General features: G+C 42.3%; 1 protein-coding gene across 2 annotated transcripts in view; it reads right to left on the bottom strand.

Moving 5' to 3' along the window:
- tln1 (talin 1) overlaps positions 1-14535 on the bottom strand; it is a 52525-nt gene that overhangs the window by 13453 nt on the left and 24537 nt on the right. Inside the window, exons 15-42 of one of the 2 annotated variants that reach the window (XM_026340110.1) lie at positions 14407-14520; positions 14176-14284; positions 12747-12955; positions 12559-12657; positions 11949-12011; positions 10664-10831; positions 10248-10542; positions 9826-9992; positions 9501-9629; positions 8877-8990; positions 8428-8541; positions 8031-8165; positions 7135-7263; positions 6200-6302; positions 5674-5882; positions 5413-5532; positions 5029-5226; positions 4739-4878; positions 4558-4651; positions 4226-4315; positions 3811-3933; positions 3287-3430; positions 3017-3178; positions 2048-2188; positions 1570-1751; positions 1099-1231; positions 585-686; positions 241-411 (exon numbers count right to left, since the gene is read on the bottom strand). In XM_026340110.1, the coding sequence (XP_026195895.1) occupies positions 241-411; positions 585-686; positions 1099-1231; positions 1570-1751; positions 2048-2188; positions 3017-3178; positions 3287-3430; positions 3811-3933; positions 4226-4315; positions 4558-4651; positions 4739-4878; positions 5029-5226; positions 5413-5532; positions 5674-5882; positions 6200-6302; positions 7135-7263; positions 8031-8165; positions 8428-8541; positions 8877-8990; positions 9501-9629; positions 9826-9992; positions 10248-10542; positions 10664-10831; positions 11949-12011; positions 12559-12657; positions 12747-12955; positions 14176-14284; positions 14407-14520 (3957 nt within the window). The remainder of the gene's footprint in view (positions 1-240; positions 412-584; positions 687-1098; positions 1232-1569; positions 1752-2047; positions 2189-3016; positions 3179-3286; positions 3431-3810; positions 3934-4225; positions 4316-4557; positions 4652-4738; positions 4879-5028; positions 5227-5412; positions 5533-5673; positions 5883-6199; positions 6303-7134; positions 7264-8030; positions 8166-8427; positions 8542-8876; positions 8991-9500; positions 9630-9825; positions 9993-10247; positions 10543-10663; positions 10832-11948; positions 12012-12558; positions 12658-12746; positions 12956-14175; positions 14285-14406; positions 14521-14535) is intronic. The other variant, XM_026340111.1, reaches the window with a different exon arrangement.

Raw genomic sequence — 14535 nt, 5'->3', positions numbered from 1 at the left:
TCAGTGGGGGATGCCGATATATAACAGCAGACTGTTAAACAACTCGGTACCACAATTAAATTAAATCCGGAAACAAAGGATTTAAACACAGTGGAAATGCAAAAATTCAAACTTTGGGCTCATGTGACCTATGTAGGAATAACATCCTTTGTTATTCATTTGCTTCATATTAGGGTTTAAAAATTTTTAGTCCAGTTTTCTTTACTAGGTTCTAGACTCTGTGACTGCCAGCTTCAGTACCTTGGGGTTTCCTCCAGCCTCCTTGGCAGTGTAAAGCATCTGCAGGGCTGACTCTGCCAGGGTCTTAGTCTGGTCTAAGACAGCCATCTGTTGTTGACTGCTGAGGATTTTGGACGCTGTGCTAATGGCTGCCATGATCAGGGGCTCAAAGTAGCTGGCCATCTGAGATACCTGTTGAAATGTGTGAGAAAAAAAGTATACATGAGATTGTGAAATAAATAAATCATGTCAAGCTTGAACAGGATTTACCGATCAAGCCCTTGGCATTATTCATACTGACCACCAGATAGTCAGCATTTATATTATTCTTTCTTAGCTGTGCAGAGAGTTGTCCTGTCGTTTACCTTGTGACCCAGCTGAGAGGCTTCAGAACGAGCAGCAACGGCTACAGGATCAATCAAGTTACTGATCTCATGGACTGAGGCAGCCATCTGCTGATGGAGAGTCTGCAAAATATAGGACAGTATAGTTTTCAGAGCTTATAACTGGAACTTACTTGTGTTCACTGAATGAAATTATAATTGGATTGATAAAGCATTGTTTTATACATACAATACAAATAGCATTTCCCAAAGCCATTCTCATACCATACTTCTACATATTGTACACATTAAATGTAAATCTATTCTAACTGCTGCGTAATATTCAGACTAAACCACGGTGTTACTGAAAATTACAAAGGGAGATGAAGAGATGGAGGGAGAAGGACTAGAGAAGCTAAACAAATTAAAGCCAAAGCTGTTAGAACTAAAATGTTCAACTTGAGTCAGCTCCACTTCACACCGGAGACATTTCACCAGTTTACTAGACAAAGCTAAAAGTGTCCCTAGAAAGCTGTGTGGTGATGTTCATGTTTACCTCCATGGAAATGTCTTCTCTGGGTGTAAGATGCTGGCTTATGGCAGCCAGAGAGGCCTGATCAACCTCACGGATGCAGCGGTTCAGCGCCTCAATAGCATCATCGCATTCTCTCTGTCCAGGAGCCTTTTCTCTGTACAAATACACACATGACGTGGAAACAGCGAGGATACAGATGCTCTGATAAGTGGTTACTAAATAAGTAACAGACAGCAGCTAAGCAGAGAAACTAGTCTTACTTGATTGACCTGTTGTCAACTGTTTATACTAAGAAGGTAATGGATTACATAATAAAATCAATTCTGAAATGTGTACATATCTAAATCGTTAATGCACTAAGCCTTCACATAGCTTTTCTTTTGTTTATGTTTTTCCAAGAAATATTAAAGTGACCATTCGTCTCTAAGATTTTCCATCACACATGGACATAAAGTTAAAGTAATACAAGTCATAGAAGTAGCGGAGGTATACCTCATGTTGGTGATGAGTTTCTTGATGGAGTCTGACACAGTTCTGGAGTGTCCGGCAAGCACTGACCACTTTGGGGGGTCTTTGGGGTTGACAGCAAGAGACCGGGCAGTCTGGATCAGGCCAGTTGAGCTCTCCAGCATTGTCTTTGCCGCAGCCAAGATGGGTTCCATAGCTGCATGACCCTGGGGATGACGAGTGGAAATGAAAGGAATGAAAAAAATTTAAAAGAACTCACAAGAGTATGAAATAATGTTAGTAGTTAAGTTTCCAGGGCTGGAAACTGAGATGTTTCTAAATGACCTCAAACTGAACAGCAGTGTTTTCCCTCTGGCTAAAGAGAAGACAGTGAGATCACACTTTCACTTAATTTCTCGTTGACTCAACTTACTTGCTCTTCCTTAACTCACATTACCAACAATTCAATGTTTTAATGTGACAGTTAATGTTTCAATTACAAAGAGTTTAGGAAAGCACATACCTCAGGGCTGATCTGAGCGGGAATGCTCGCAAACTCTGGGTTGGAGGCAAATGCAGTCAGGTTGTCCACAGCTTCTATCAAAGGACCGGTGGCAGCCTTACACTTCTCTCTGTTCTCATGGTTAAAGGCTCCATCCAAAGCCTGGACACGGGAAATGGAATTATGGACATGATTGCACTGCAATGTCCACAGGACCCAAGATCATACACTAAGAAAAGTTCCAGTGCAGACATTTGTTGTCATACATTATATTACATCATTAGAAAACAAGTGTTCCACGGGGAGTGGTGAAAGAAAAAAAAAGTGATTGAAGGAGTTAAATTAATTTAGATCAAATTAGATTCATGGCTGTTGTAAACAAATAATTATCAAACAATCAGAAGATCATCTACTGGAAACAAAGTGGAGATTTCCTTTTCCTTCTTAGCATTTCATGGAAAGAAGTGTTATTTCCTCTAGCGTAGAATTTAAACAATGCAGTCATTTTTAATCCTTCAGGAGCCGTAATTGCTTACTCACCACAGGTTTTCACATGCAGTGGAAAAATCAGACATTAGGATCCTGAGTTTAGTTCCTCTTGTCTCATAGTGGGACATTTTAGCCAACAAAGGCTTTTAGTTGGGAATATTTGGCCATTAGCCTCCTTCCTCCATTTGGGATGAATCATCACACACGGATTGATTTAGTAAAGGGGAAAAAAGATAAGATGCCACAGGCAGGGTCTGACCTTCCCCCTCAAGCCCTTTTTTTAAATTCTTGAAACAACTGCTTTTTGTGTCCAACTGACATCCAGTGATAGAGGAACGAGTATTCAAAATTTGAGACACTTTCACCTTCCTTCTTCAACTCTTGCATTTAGAACTGCTAAAATTTGAGACTGGCACCAATATGGGCCAGTTGTGCAAACCAGCATTTCCCTCACTCAACATGTGATTTGATTGTAACTGATGACAGCAATGGACTACAAACCTTAATGGACTTGACCAGGTTGGCAGTGGTGTTGGCCACTTCTTTGGCCGACTGCACAAACTGCCTCTTGGCAACAGGGTTGGGAGTGTTGGACGATGCCAGACGGCAAGCGTTGCACAGTGCGGAGGTGTGTTTGGCCACAATAGTAGCTGCAGAAAGCACCTGAACAGAGAAGTGTGAATTGTATTAAGGTTCAATAACAGAAAGGAAGAACACTGATGATAAATCTGTCTATTGGTGTGACATGCGGGGTGGTCACATGTACTGTACCTGAGACTGTGTACAGGCTGGGTCCACCAGGTTCTGGCAGGCCATCTGGATAGACTGATTAGCCCGGGCAAACTGAGCAGGGTCCACCAGTCCCTTCTGACCTGCTGTACTGTTGGGGTCTGATACTCCCACCAGATAGGCAGCCTACAGACAGACAACAGATCACTGGTCAACTGCCATTGTATTAATGCAGTTAAACAAATATTAGAAACACAACCACACACAAAAGCAATTAAAAAATTTCAAGACAACTCTAATTTTAAACTGACAAATATCTAAACTCCTTGAGATTAATCTTTGCATGTAGATTCCCAGCTACATACAAATCAACAGCTCTTAATTGTAGGTCTTCTGAGATCTGGCACTGTTTGGATATTATATTTTTAAGTTATACCAGCTCCCTTCTCATTTCATTAATTGGGTTCCAGGTTTGCAAACACCAGACTCTAGTCGGTCTTTAAGAGAGTCAGAAGTCTAGTTACAGACTACAACAACATTTAGGTCACCTTTAGTAATATTTTTACCTGTGCAGCTGCTTCAGTCAGACCACACAGAGCTTTGGAGCCACCACTGACTGAGTCACCAAACTCTGGCAAATTGGAGTTCTTGGCATTGTGGGAAATGCCAGCCATAGACTCACCAAGGACCTGTCAACGAAAGCCACAGATTTAAACAGGAGATGTGGTTCATTTGGATGATGTCTTCAAGTTTCTTATTATAAATAAAGTAAACCACTGAGCAAACCGTTAGCAAATATAGGACAACCACAGAAAGTCTGACATACAACCACAAGAGCCGCGTAGCTATTAAATAGCAGTTCTTTGTAGATAAGAACTGAATTGTGTTGGTAGCAAAATAATGCTTGCAAAGAAACAAACAAATGACAACACAGCTCTGAAAGAGAAATGACATGAGACACAAAAGGAAAGTCAGTTGTACCTTCGAGTTCTCCATGACGCTGTCGATGCAGTCAAAGTACGAAAGCTCGCTGACCGCTTCAGTCGGGTTCTCTAGCATCCCCCTAACAGACTGCAGACACACAAGCACAACAGTTACCACTGTATTGTCTAAATACTGGAATGAATTCCTCGTTTTAACATCTGTTTTACTTTTTTTAATGGTAATTAGGACCTGAGCAGCCACGACTTGATTCAAACTTAAACCCATACAAGCTGGAATCCATTGTTATCCAGTATGTGAACCAGATCATAGTAAAGCAGAGGGACCTCAGAAATGATAAAAGGATGTTGGTACAGTAGAATGGTTGCTACCTCCAGCTCTCTGAGAGCATTGTCACACTCCTTCTGACCCGGAGCTTGCTGAGTGCACATAGTGATGAGCTGGTTGATGCTGTCTGTCACCGCCCTGTAGACACGAAGACATCAGAGATAAAAAAGACAGCCAGCCAGTAAAGGAGAGTTAAAGACAGAGAGAGACGGAAAGGTTTCTTACCGAGCAGCGGCTGCTAGCTGGTTCTTGAGGTTGGGGGAGGTTTGGTCAGTGGACAGGGCTTTGGCTGCCAGCAGCAGTTTGCTGGAAGACATGGCGATTGTCTTCAGGTTGGATACAACCTGTGTCTGGTCCTCTTTAGACTGTAACAGATAGAGTTATAAGAGTTACAGCTGTTGTAGGAAATTAGTGGAACTCCTAAATGTCTAAGGTTTCTAATGAATATCACTTTAAGCACATATACAGTTAAATGAATTGTTATCTGCTTGTAGTTTTAAACCTGTTTTACTGACCTGGGATGTTCCAGCCATGTCAACCCCAGCCTCCAGGAAATTGTTGAAATCCTGCCCAAATTTGCCAGTGGCCCTGGCGAGGTCCTGGGTGGTCCCTTTGGATGCCTGGACCACCTCATTGGCTGACTGGTTTAGACCAGCTGCCACTCTGTTGAGCTTAGACTGAACATCCTGGAAGCTTCTTCCACTGGATGGGAACTGTAACAGATAGAGGAAAACAATGGGGGCACTCTGGTCCTCTAATATAGATAAAATTTACCAACTAACCCACAACACAAATAAAAAAGAAATAAAACAGATCCACCTCCATTAATTGTTACATCAGCCGACTATCAGCCTTTCTACACACAGGTGATATTAGGTGTTTTTAGGTGTGGTACTAACAGAGTCAGCCAGGAGAGTCTTGCTGGCTTCGCCCACAGTGCGGATGGCATTATCCACATCCCTCTGGCCAGGAAGGCAGTTAACACATCTGTTTAGAGCCTGGGACACTGCCTTAGCCACCTACACACACACAAACACACAGTGTTCAGTGTTAAATTACCTAAGCCAACAATCTCATTTACCAAAACCATTTTGTTCATGTTCTCATGTCACTACATGCTAAAATCTACAGCACACAGAAAACTGTTAGTGTGGTGTGACCTGGGCCAGCCTCTGCTGACTCTCTGCGTCTCCCGGCTTGGTGATGGCCCTCTTAGTCTCTTCAATAAGGTTGGCTGACTTATCCATGACGTCACCAGCACAGTCCAGTGTGGCATTACGTGCAGGCACGTCGTCTGTGGTGGCAGCGACTCCCCTGGCAGCGGATGCCAAGGATTTCAAAGCCTGGGCCACGTCTCTGGCTGCCATGCCTGGATTCAAAACAGGACGGGAGAGAGGAGTCACAGATTACATCTTAAATTCATCAGAAGATCTGATGGTTGAAGAGTCACAGATCAGATAAAAATCTGATCCAGAAAGCACAAAAGAAAGTCAACCATATGTAATATTAAGCACTTTGTTTTCCATTTTGGTTGCAGTTCAGTTTTTAGGCCACTTTTACACTATATATTAACATCTAATGTGTCATGTGGCAAAACACTTTTTGTGAACATCCTTGGACAAGATGCAATGAGTGACATTTTTTTTTAATGTTCCTCTTGTTTATGTGTGTTGATGTTAAACCTACCTGTGTAGTTCTCATTGCCCTGGGTGGCTTCACTCAACAGCTGGGCTATAGCTGAGCTGACAGCCTTGGTGCTGGTACCCAGATCCTGGGAGCATTTCTCAAGCTGAGCAACATGGCAAGAAGATATGATATATGGAGGAAAAAAACTGTTACTCATTCTGTTATATACATTTCTTCATCTGGCTATGTGGTTATCTGGGAACGGAAGCTAATGAAGCCACTCGCAAAATACAACCCAGTGAAGAAAAAGGCCTTAGTGTGTGTGTGTGTGTGTGTGTGTGAGTGTGTGTTCGATACCACTGTCGTGAGGACACTCTTGTTCTGTGCTAATGCAGGGGTCAGCAACCTTTACTGTCTGAAGAGCCATTAAAATTGCCAGAAAAACTATTGGAGCTCTCCACAGCCTATTGGTCAAAATTAGCAACATACCAATAATATGGCAATTGTCGGTGAAGATACTCAGTCGTTCAGGGGAAGTTATCTGGAAGTTGAGTCATGCAAACGGACTTCCTTCTTGTTCAGTTGTTAAGTTCAACCAAACAAAAAAAATAAACACCGATATTCTGTGGAAAAAGTCCTACAGTCTGACACCCAAAGTAGCTGACTAAAGTGAAGAAAAAGAAGAAAAAAAACAGTGGGCTGCTGATGAATAAGGGTAAGGAAGTAGGTGATGCATTATGTTGGCAAGAATATAGAAACTATGTAAACAAATTATACAACTACAGCGCATCCAGAAAGTGACCCTTCAGTGAAGCATGGTGGTGGCAGCATCATGCTGTGGGGACGTTTTTTAGCAGCAGGAACTGGGAGACTAGTCAGGATTGAGGGAAAGATGAATGCAGCAATGTACAGAGACATCCTTGATGAAAACCTGTTCCAGAGCACTCTCGAACTAAGACTGGTTCAGACGGAGTGTGAGTGTGTGTGTGTCTTACCGTCTCTCCAGGCAGTGGTTTCAGTTTGCCCTCGTCAGCAGAAGCCTTGGCCTCCTGGATGTCCTTCTCCAGACCTCTCACCATTGATAGAGCATTGTCGATCTCCAGTGGACCACATGCTTCCTGAGCCTGCACGTGCGCACACAGGCAAAGACACAGAGGGTTAAAAATGCTAAAACCTCCTTGATTTTAGTGACTGTCAACAAGGGCACAACAAGCCTGAAAGTCCTTTTATTATTGTCTTTCTAGTCTTCTTTTACAGAACAGCAAGGTGGTTGAAATCGACTTTCTAATGTTTTCTGACAACACAGTATGTTTGTTAAATTACTTGTCAGCAAATAACAATAAACCCTGTGCAAGACCCACTCATAAAACCATATACTAACATATTACGGTGAGCCTACTGTTTTTTGATTTCTGAAGACTTGGAGCTCTGCACTGAGAAAATCAGTTTTTTTCCTCTTTAGTGACATTTGCAAAAATGAAACTTCAGACAAAGTGAAACAAGCAGCCTTATATGGGCGCTGTAGGTGGGCAGATCATGATCATAATGAAAAATCAAATACATGAAACAGGCAGAATTCATTTGATTGTAACATGAGATTAACAAGTTTGTACAGTTATGACCACTCAGTGAATGTGACTTGAAACAAAGTCAAAAAGGGTTTGGAGAACAATATCAAAGGGTAGAGATTTATTATTTGATCCAGGACATAATTCGTACTATAGTTAGTTGATAGTAATCACTTTACTATGTATAATGTGGAGTAATCAGATATGACTGAATAAAGTTTCAACACATCTACCAGTAAAAATAAAAACATCTTGCAGTAGAACTAAGATTAAATTGTATATATTACACAGACAACATAACAATAAATGAAGATGGGCATAACCTTCTGTGAGGCGGTGCGGAGCTCTGCCAGAGCACTGGCCAGGTTCTTAGCACACTGGCTGAGCTGCATGGCTGAGGCCTGGTCACTGATGGTGGGAACAGTGGCTTTGGAGGCTGTGACCATCTTGGCACCAGGCTGGTAGAGGAGAGGAAGAGGCAAAGTCTTACTGCAAGCACAGAGTTTCATTTCAGCAACAGTAAACTGGACACGAAAGTGCCAGATGAACAAAAACTGTCATGTTGCTTTCACACAACCTGCATAATAAGAAAACAATTACAAAATCCATTTGTAGCCACGGTTGTCATTACGATACTGGTCTGTTCTGTCACCTGCATGTTCTTTTCTGTTACTGTGTGGCGATGCAGCAACTGAATTAATGTGATGGTGTTACAGTCACCTGCAGGAAGTTCTGGCTGGCACTGATGAGGGCCAGCTGAGCACTGGGGCTGTCGGGCTGAGACTGGCTACCTCTGACTCCTTGAACCAGCTGAGGGATTTGCTCTGCCACCACCTGGTGACACACACAAACACGCACACTCACAAGATGTTACATCATATCAAACAATGCAACAGTTGACAGTTGACTCATTTTAAAGGTACATCAGGCACAGTATATATGCTCTGAATATCCACACTCCTCGAAATTGTATTTCCACCTTTAATTGTAATGTTGTATAGCAGATATACATGAAGAAGTCCAAACACTGACTTTCTGAGCTCTAACGTAAATGGCATGTCATTACAGTTGGACGAGTAAAATAACAGAGTGAGGAGATGAAGTAAAATACTAAAATCAGAGGCGCTCTCTGTGCAACTGAACAGACAGCAGGTAGCCGGTGTGTTTACCTTGCAGCTCTGCACTAGCTGCTGCTGTGCAGCCTGGTTCTTATTGGATGAGGCGGCGTGCTGAGCGGCAGCTATGGTCTGAGTGGCTGCTGCTGCTGCCTGCTTGGCTGCATTCTGCCATAAAAGAGAAACTGCACGTCAGCTTCAAACACAGTGCTTGAATGGTGGGGTTAGTTATAGTTATAGTTATAATCCTTTTTGCAGGTGTTTATTAATTGTACTTTGCCAGTTCAATCATAATCATCTCATATCTGAAAATAATGAAACTAGTAAAACACAGTTGTTGTTGTTGTTGTTGTTGTTGTTGCTGCTGCTTCTTTCTCACATGTCCTATAAATCACTGTCATTCAGCAGAGGTTTATACATTTTCCACTGAGTTGAGGGAACAAGAAAACATTTGAAATCAAGTCTTGTTGCAATATGTTAATGGTCTCATACTCCCATAGAATGGGATTTTACAAGTACAAATATATATAAACAGTGTAAACAATAGATATGTAATATGGCTGCTAGTGAGACTTTGTTATTTTGACCTGATTCCATTTCAAACCCATACTTCAGAGACAAAACATACTCTAGATATGTAAGTGACTCATATTTCTGTACTTCCTCCCTCCACCTTACCTCCAGCTTGTTGACCAGACGTTTTTTGATAGCATTCTGGGCCGCAGCATTGGTGGCCATGCGGAGACCTTCAGCAGCCTCTCGCAGCTTCTGCTGCTGCTCTTCACTGTCAGGGTTTGCTGCTGCACCCTGTGGTGAAACACCACACAGATGATAAATCATCAAGTGAACAGGCTAACTGAAATGAACCAGTGTGTTTGTTAGAGCTGAGTGTTGGCGGGAATCTGATCTATCATGAAATGGGGGGGTGATTAAACATAATAGGTTTATCAATGTTTTGCGACATCACTACTGTTTACTGTGTTAAACAAAGACAAAGTCAGACCTTGGCAGCCTCCACCATCTTGGCGGTGGCATCAGCCAGCAGCTTAGCGGCTGAGAGCAGTTTGCGCGAGTTCTCCAGGTCCGACTCTCCCTCTGCATCCATTTTGATGGCATTGACCAGGTCAGACGTGGCCTGGGCAAGGATACGAGCCTGACGCACCATCTCACCTGAAGGGTGAAGTTCACTTTATGACTTGCCTCATACTTGATTATCACATTATACAATATTCTTGTTTTCACAATACTGCACATTACATTAATGCATTTCACACTCATCAGATACATTTTATACTTCGCTAACAGTATAACTTCATATGGTTGTTAGAGGAGAGAATGTTCAGATGTGTCAACGTGGTACTGGAGGGATGGACAGATTGATGTTAACAAACCACCCTGGTCATTGTTTTGGTTTCCTTCACCTACCAGCATCTCCCATTGAGCTGAAGATATTCTCTGTGACATCCAGAATGCGGTCAGTGGCTTCTCCATGGCGTCCAATAGGATGACCTCCACTGGCATACTGTTTGATGTGTTGAAGCAGCTCATTGAGTGCCTGTGTGACTCCTGTGGCTGCCACGCCCACCTGTTTGAGGAGGGCCTCGTCATTGGTGGCCCCCTGTGACGCCTCTACACAGCCTTCTACTGACTTTGCAACCAGCTTGCCTGCTTCAATCAGCTGCTCCTTGCACACTGGAGAGCTGATGGTTGGAGCCACCACCTTCATTGGGAGATATAAGGATAGAAATAGCTTAGGCTACATTAACATACACGCAGAAAAACTGCTGTGTTCAGCTTTAAGATAGTGAAAACTTCCCAGTTGGAGTACTAGGTCTATTTACCCTGGTGCAGGCCACCAGCTGAGATGTGGACAGAGCACACTGGGTGGCTGCAGCAATGACCCGATTCTGCTGAGCTGAGTCCTCTGTCTTCTGAGCCACGTTCTTGGCTTTGAGCACCAGGGCTGCTGCAGCGTTAGCCACAGCCTTAGCCAGCTGCATCAGCATGTCCTGCCAACAACAGCCACACCACAGTTAGCGTCATGTACCACTGATCATTCACTGATCAGCGAGGCACAGAAACAGTAATCACTAATTGATCAGTAGTGAACAAGGAAGTTATGTGTTGAAAACGTGAATTTGAATTTGCTTGCTAATTATTGAAATTATTAATTTAATAAGTAATTATTTGTAAAATTACCCACAAGTAAATTAAAATTGGACATAAATACAGTTTCTGTCCCAGGAGAAGTGAAATAAGGGGAAACTTGGGCACATTGATGTCGCTTCATGCTTCTTTCTTATATCTTCTTTTTTATCACTGTGAATCAACGAGCTGCTCTGACTTAAAGTATACCTTTAGACAAACTATACATTTCTGGTTCTGTGAAATACTGCACGGTGCTGTTCAGATATTGTAAATCTAAGATGTTCCTCAGGAGTCTGAGTGAGACAAACCAAGTGAGTAGCTCTCTCGTATTTGTGTGAAATATCCTCTTTGCTTTAGTGCCATGGGGAGGGCATACAGGCTGCAGGACACAATCTAAAAGGTACGCTGCTGAAATCACTGTTTTGTCTACAGCACCAGGCGCAAGGTAGAAATGTCATCAATGCACCAACTCGGTTGTGGTGAATTCTTCAGATGGTAACCTGCTCTATTCGCACATGGGTTCAATCGAACATTCATCCGACTTTGTGCTAGCAAGCTTACAGGATAACGGTTATTTAATGTCCACTTCCAACTTAAACAGTTGCATCCTTACAGTACATGCAGCTCCACCTGGTAACGTCCAGATAAGTTCAGGGTTGTAATGCATGTCTGTAAATAGCTAGAGGAATACTGTCCAACACATACAGTAAATACCTGACTTCACATGACAGTGGGTAATTTATATGAATGATTCAAGAGCAAAGAACAAAGAACAGTTCAACTACCTCTGTCACCTGGTGCCAACATGAATTTCAATAGAATTATCATGATTGATTGATAATTATGATTATGATTGTAATTATGATTGCATTAAGATTTTGTTGGCCTGGATTACTTGCCGCTGTATATTGTCGACTAAGAGATTGACTTGGTTGATGCTTTAGAAAGAAGCATTTGTCTTAAAGACACTTTTGTTACCAGCATTTGACAATTAGAGGACACTCTCCATCTTCCCCCCCTGAACGATCCTTTACCTAGAAACTGTCAAATACAGAAGTGAAACAGAGGAAACACAGGGTACTGTTTTGCAAGATAACCAAAGACTCCAGTTCTAAACTTCTTGTACTCATTGTTTTATTGCTAGGCATTGCCTGAGAAGCTGGTTTGGAAGAGGGGAGTCCCTAACGCCCTCAGTGACAACTGGACTTCCTTGGGGGTCTCAAAGGTGTCTCTTCAGGTCTAATGGACTGGTTGAAAGTCAGAAGTATTTAACTGTGTGGAGTCAATAAGTCATGAACAACTTAAGGGTTGTTAAAGTCACACATTATCCCCAACTGACACGCTATGACTGACAGTACTGCATTACATTAGGGGTAAGTTATGTTAGGTTAAGCCATGGACATTCCAGTTTGAGGTAGAGGACGACCTTTACCCCTTTTAATCTTCATCTTAAAGCAAAACTGAAGAAAACCTTTTTTAAGAGCGGTGAAATGTCTTTAAGAACCTCAAGCAAGTTAACTACAGAACTTCCGAAGTGCTACAATGCAAGAATGAAACATTGCACTGTTTAAAGTTATGGTGAACACACCTGGAACTGTGGATCAGTGTCAGTCTCTCCTATGTGTGACAGCAGCTCTCCGCTGGCCTGGCCCACATTTCCTGCAGCCTGGAGCAGGTTCTGACGTGGCTAAAACCAAAATATAATATGTTCACAAACTTGAAAGTACACACACATGACATTTTAATACAAAAGTGCCCCTTAGTTTGGCTGGGTACCTCTGTGTTTGCAGGCTGAGCGGTCTTCAGCATCTCAGAGACAGCGAAGGCCAAGTTCTTGGCAGCACCCAGCAGCTGCTGCCCACTTCCACCTTCATCCTCCATGAGCGCTGCCAGCAGTTTAACGCCTTTGGACATCTCTGTCAGGTTGGAAGAGATTGTGGTAACGGCGCAGCCCACTGCTGTGTAGTCTGTTTCTGCTGGGTCACCTGAGGACAAGTAGAGTGATAACTGTCACATTGTACATTGGCATTAGAAACATGATTATGACAAGAGACATAAAGCATGTTAGAAACTGAAGAAAAAACAAAAAACAAAAACATCATTGTGGAATGTGCTTATGTTTCATTATACTGCAGTAGTTGGATCTATGGATAGATAGTAGGTTTGGTAGATATCGCAGCAAACACAATATATAGCAAGTAAAAGTTTCAGTTCTTCTATTCGGTCTTTTCTCCCTTGTAAAATGGTTCTACTTCTGCAATATTCTTGCGCTGTCTTTAATAATCAGCTTTTTTAAGACCTACTCACTGATGATACATCATAGATACAGAGTTGTCTCCTTGTCCAACACTGGTAATTAACAAGCTTTGAGCTTTGAATAATACATGAAATAAAATTGTATCTACACATGTCTTTAATATGTAATATGGATAAATGAATAAGAATCAGAGATTCTTGTGGTTAACTTAGCATAACATGATACATTTTAAAGTACTGTCATGACCATGGTGAGGTCGAAGTACAGAAAATAAATAATACTGTAAGCAATAAGGACAAAATGTGGTGAACCACATCATCTGAGTCCTCTGCAGGCATTTTCAGACACTGAAAACCTGAACTTCTCTAGTCATTACTCGTCTGAGCTATACGCGGGAACACAGGTGTCTAAGTCAGTTGGCCCAGACATTAAACAGAAACTACCGTTCCAGTTCCCTGAAAACTAAAGGCGACAATTGCACAGAGAATTCACAGCAAGTCAGGGGCGTGTTGACACACACACACACTCCCTTTCAGTCTATCATTTTTGCACAACACCAGAAAGTATGGGAAATGTTTACCACGCTTTGTGGTATTGTACCACACTTCTCTGCTTCAGGAAATAGGGGTTATATACATACGACTTCTTCTAGTCATATAGAAACAATGTGCCGTAAACCACAAAACCAACACTTATATCCCCAGTATCCTTTTTCACATTGTGTCTCCTGAACACTCTACCCACCTTGTCACCTACCTTGTCAAATCCAAAAAGGCAACATGTGTAAAAGAGTAACTCTGGACAATGTCTGAACTGGTTTTAAATTTTAAGTTCTGAAGTCCATATGTGAAAATGGTTATATGCAGTATATGTAGTATATATATATATAGTATTCTGAATTTTCTTAGCTGGTGAAGATAAAAACAGCCAGTGTTCCAGTGTTTCTACCTGCAGTGAGGTTGACCATGGAGGCGGTGCCTGCTGTGATGGCATCCACCTGGGAGTGGATCTCATGTTTGGACTCATCCATCTTGTTTTTGCGCCAAGCTTGGGATGCCTTTAACAAAGAAAAACAAAATCCTCTCACCACAAAGATGTGGAATAGCCTGCTCAGTATTCATACTGAACCAAAAGTGAAATGAATCCACTTGGAATTAGAATAAGGGAGTTCAATCTCACAGCGTCTGTTCCAAGTGGGGGCAGGCCATCCACGTCATCCAGAGAGGCCTGGGCCGCCTGGACGGCCTGCATACTAGAGTTGATGGTTCCAGTCAGGGCTTGCTGTGCTGAAGTCTATGGACACACAAA

Source organism: Anabas testudineus, chromosome 22 (assembly GCF_900324465.2).
Source record: "Anabas testudineus chromosome 22, fAnaTes1.2, whole genome shotgun sequence".
NCBI lineage: Eukaryota > Metazoa > Chordata > Actinopteri > Anabantiformes > Anabantidae > Anabas > Anabas testudineus.
The sequence above is the reverse complement of the archived record's forward strand: the minus strand, read 5'-3'. Positions and strand labels throughout refer to the sequence as shown.